The 1902-nt window shown below is 50.2% G+C and overlaps 1 protein-coding gene across 1 annotated transcript in view; it reads left to right on the forward strand.

Moving 5' to 3' along the window:
• Positions 1-604: 604 nt before the first annotated feature.
• Positions 605-1902, forward strand: part of LOC311326245 (ephrin type-B receptor 1-like) — a gene marked incomplete at both ends in the record, with an annotated part of 73945 nt that continues 72647 nt past the window's right edge. Inside the window, one exon of the mRNA XM_084459116.1 lies at positions 605-662. Within this exon, the coding sequence (XP_084315242.1) occupies positions 605-662 (58 nt within the window). The remainder of the gene's footprint in view (positions 663-1902) is intronic.

Genomic DNA, 1902 nt, shown 5'->3' on the forward strand with positions numbered 1-1902 from the left:
AGATATAAGGCCACAGTATTAAATCAGCCCTGGCTGTGGACTCACCAGCGAACGTTATAATAGGAGGATATAAACATGGATTTATTTGACAGCATGAAGGATGAATCATGTTAGAACGTCACTGTGGCTGATTGAACACCCTCATCCTCAGGCCGCCCCGGTCATGCAATGTCATCTGTCAGCCACTAGTCGTCGCTCTTGCCATTTAACGAGAGAGCAAACTCAGAGCCCGCACCGTGGTATGGGACTGTTGCGATGGCTTTGAGGTCTGCTATCTTCCATGTGTGATTGGACGCGAGGTGTTAAAGGGGTGTGAGAAGCGACGCGGAGGAGGAGGAGGAGAGGAGGAGGAGGGGAGGAGGGGTGGTGGGGGGGTCTCGGTCCCTCTCTCGCATCCCGTATCCTCTTCTCTGGCTCAGGGGTACTTGGGCTATAGGCTGCCTCCACTCTCCAGCCCGGGCGTTCCACATTGCGCACAGCACGGATTGAGATGTGACACCAAATTACGCGCGGCTGTAACAGGATTGCGAGGGCAGCTGGGAGGATTATCACCACCTTGTAACCGCGAATGAGAGGAGAGGAGAAGAGGCAGATCGGTTCGGTCATGCCGGTGGATCTGCTTGTGATTCTGTGCGTGATAACCACGGTTTACGCAGTGGAAGGTAAATAATTAGACTTGCTTTTTGGCTTTTTTTTCTCTCTTTGCAGCTATGCACACCGAGTTTAGGTCTTAACAGCGCAGGAATGTTCTTTATCCAAAGGTTTCTACATGTTTTAATTGGATGCTCTTAGAGCAGGATAACGGTTCGCCGGTTTGAGGGATGCGGGTCCGGGTGCGGGGGCGGGGCTCCCGCAGGGGCGAGGAGGGACCGGGCGGGTGATCATGTCGGGTCGCTCCTCTCTCCACGCAGTCATACTGACCCCACGCCTCTACAAGCAGACTATATCAGTTAGCCTACGCTGGTCTCTTCTCCAATTAGATTAATGAAATAAACAAGCCTAATGTACCACTCCATAGGCTATTAATTCACCTAAGACAATCCTTTTCATATTGTGTCTGTGGGCTACAGCTTGCACATGTTAACCCCCATTTATTGACACCTGGCCGCAATGCTACACAGCGAACAGGCGATGAAGCTTGTGTAACACCCTTCAACAATTGGTGTTTATCGCTGTGAGAGGAAATATTAGGTTTAGGTTGCATGCGATGCAAGGATCCTATACTGACTTGTTTAGTCATGCTCCCCGTAAGTTGCCTGAAGTGTGTCTGTGTGTGTGTGTGTGCATGTGCGGGGGTGTGCGTGTGCGTGCGTCTGTGCGTGTAGTGTGCGTGGGTGTTTGTGTGTGCGTGTGTGGGTGTGTAGTATGCGTACAGTGTGCAGTGTGTGTGTGTGTGTGGGGGGGGGGGGGGGGCGTTTGAAGTGTGTGTATGTGTACAGTGTGTGTGTGTAGTGTGTGTATGTGTAAAGTGTGTGTGTATGTGTGTGTGTGTACAGTGTGTATGGGTACAGTGTGTATGTGTACAGTGTGTGTGTGTGTGTGTGTGTGTGTGTGTGTGGGCGCGCGTGTGTGTGCGTGTGTGTGTGTGTGTGTGAGCGTGTGTGTGTGTGTGTGTGTGAGCGCGTGTGTGTGTATGACTGAGCATAGGGATCACTCAGTGCTCTCGTTGCCTCACTGTTAGTTAATTGAAAGCTGCTTGTGTCTCAGGCAGATGAGTGCCTAATGAACTGGCTGATTAAGTCATTAAACCCACTTTTGTTTATGCCAAATGACGTTATAGTCGTGATTAGAGCTCCCATCATTTATACCAACCTGAAGCAGAGTTCTGCTCTCTGTCCTACGCCCTGATTTACCTCAGATCATGTCTTCAAGTTTTTGAACAAATACTAAAAAAACAAGTCA

This window comes from Borostomias antarcticus (genome assembly GCF_949987555.1).
Source record: "Borostomias antarcticus genome assembly, chromosome: 26".
Classification (NCBI taxonomy): Eukaryota; Metazoa; Chordata; class Actinopteri; order Stomiiformes; family Stomiidae; genus Borostomias; species Borostomias antarcticus.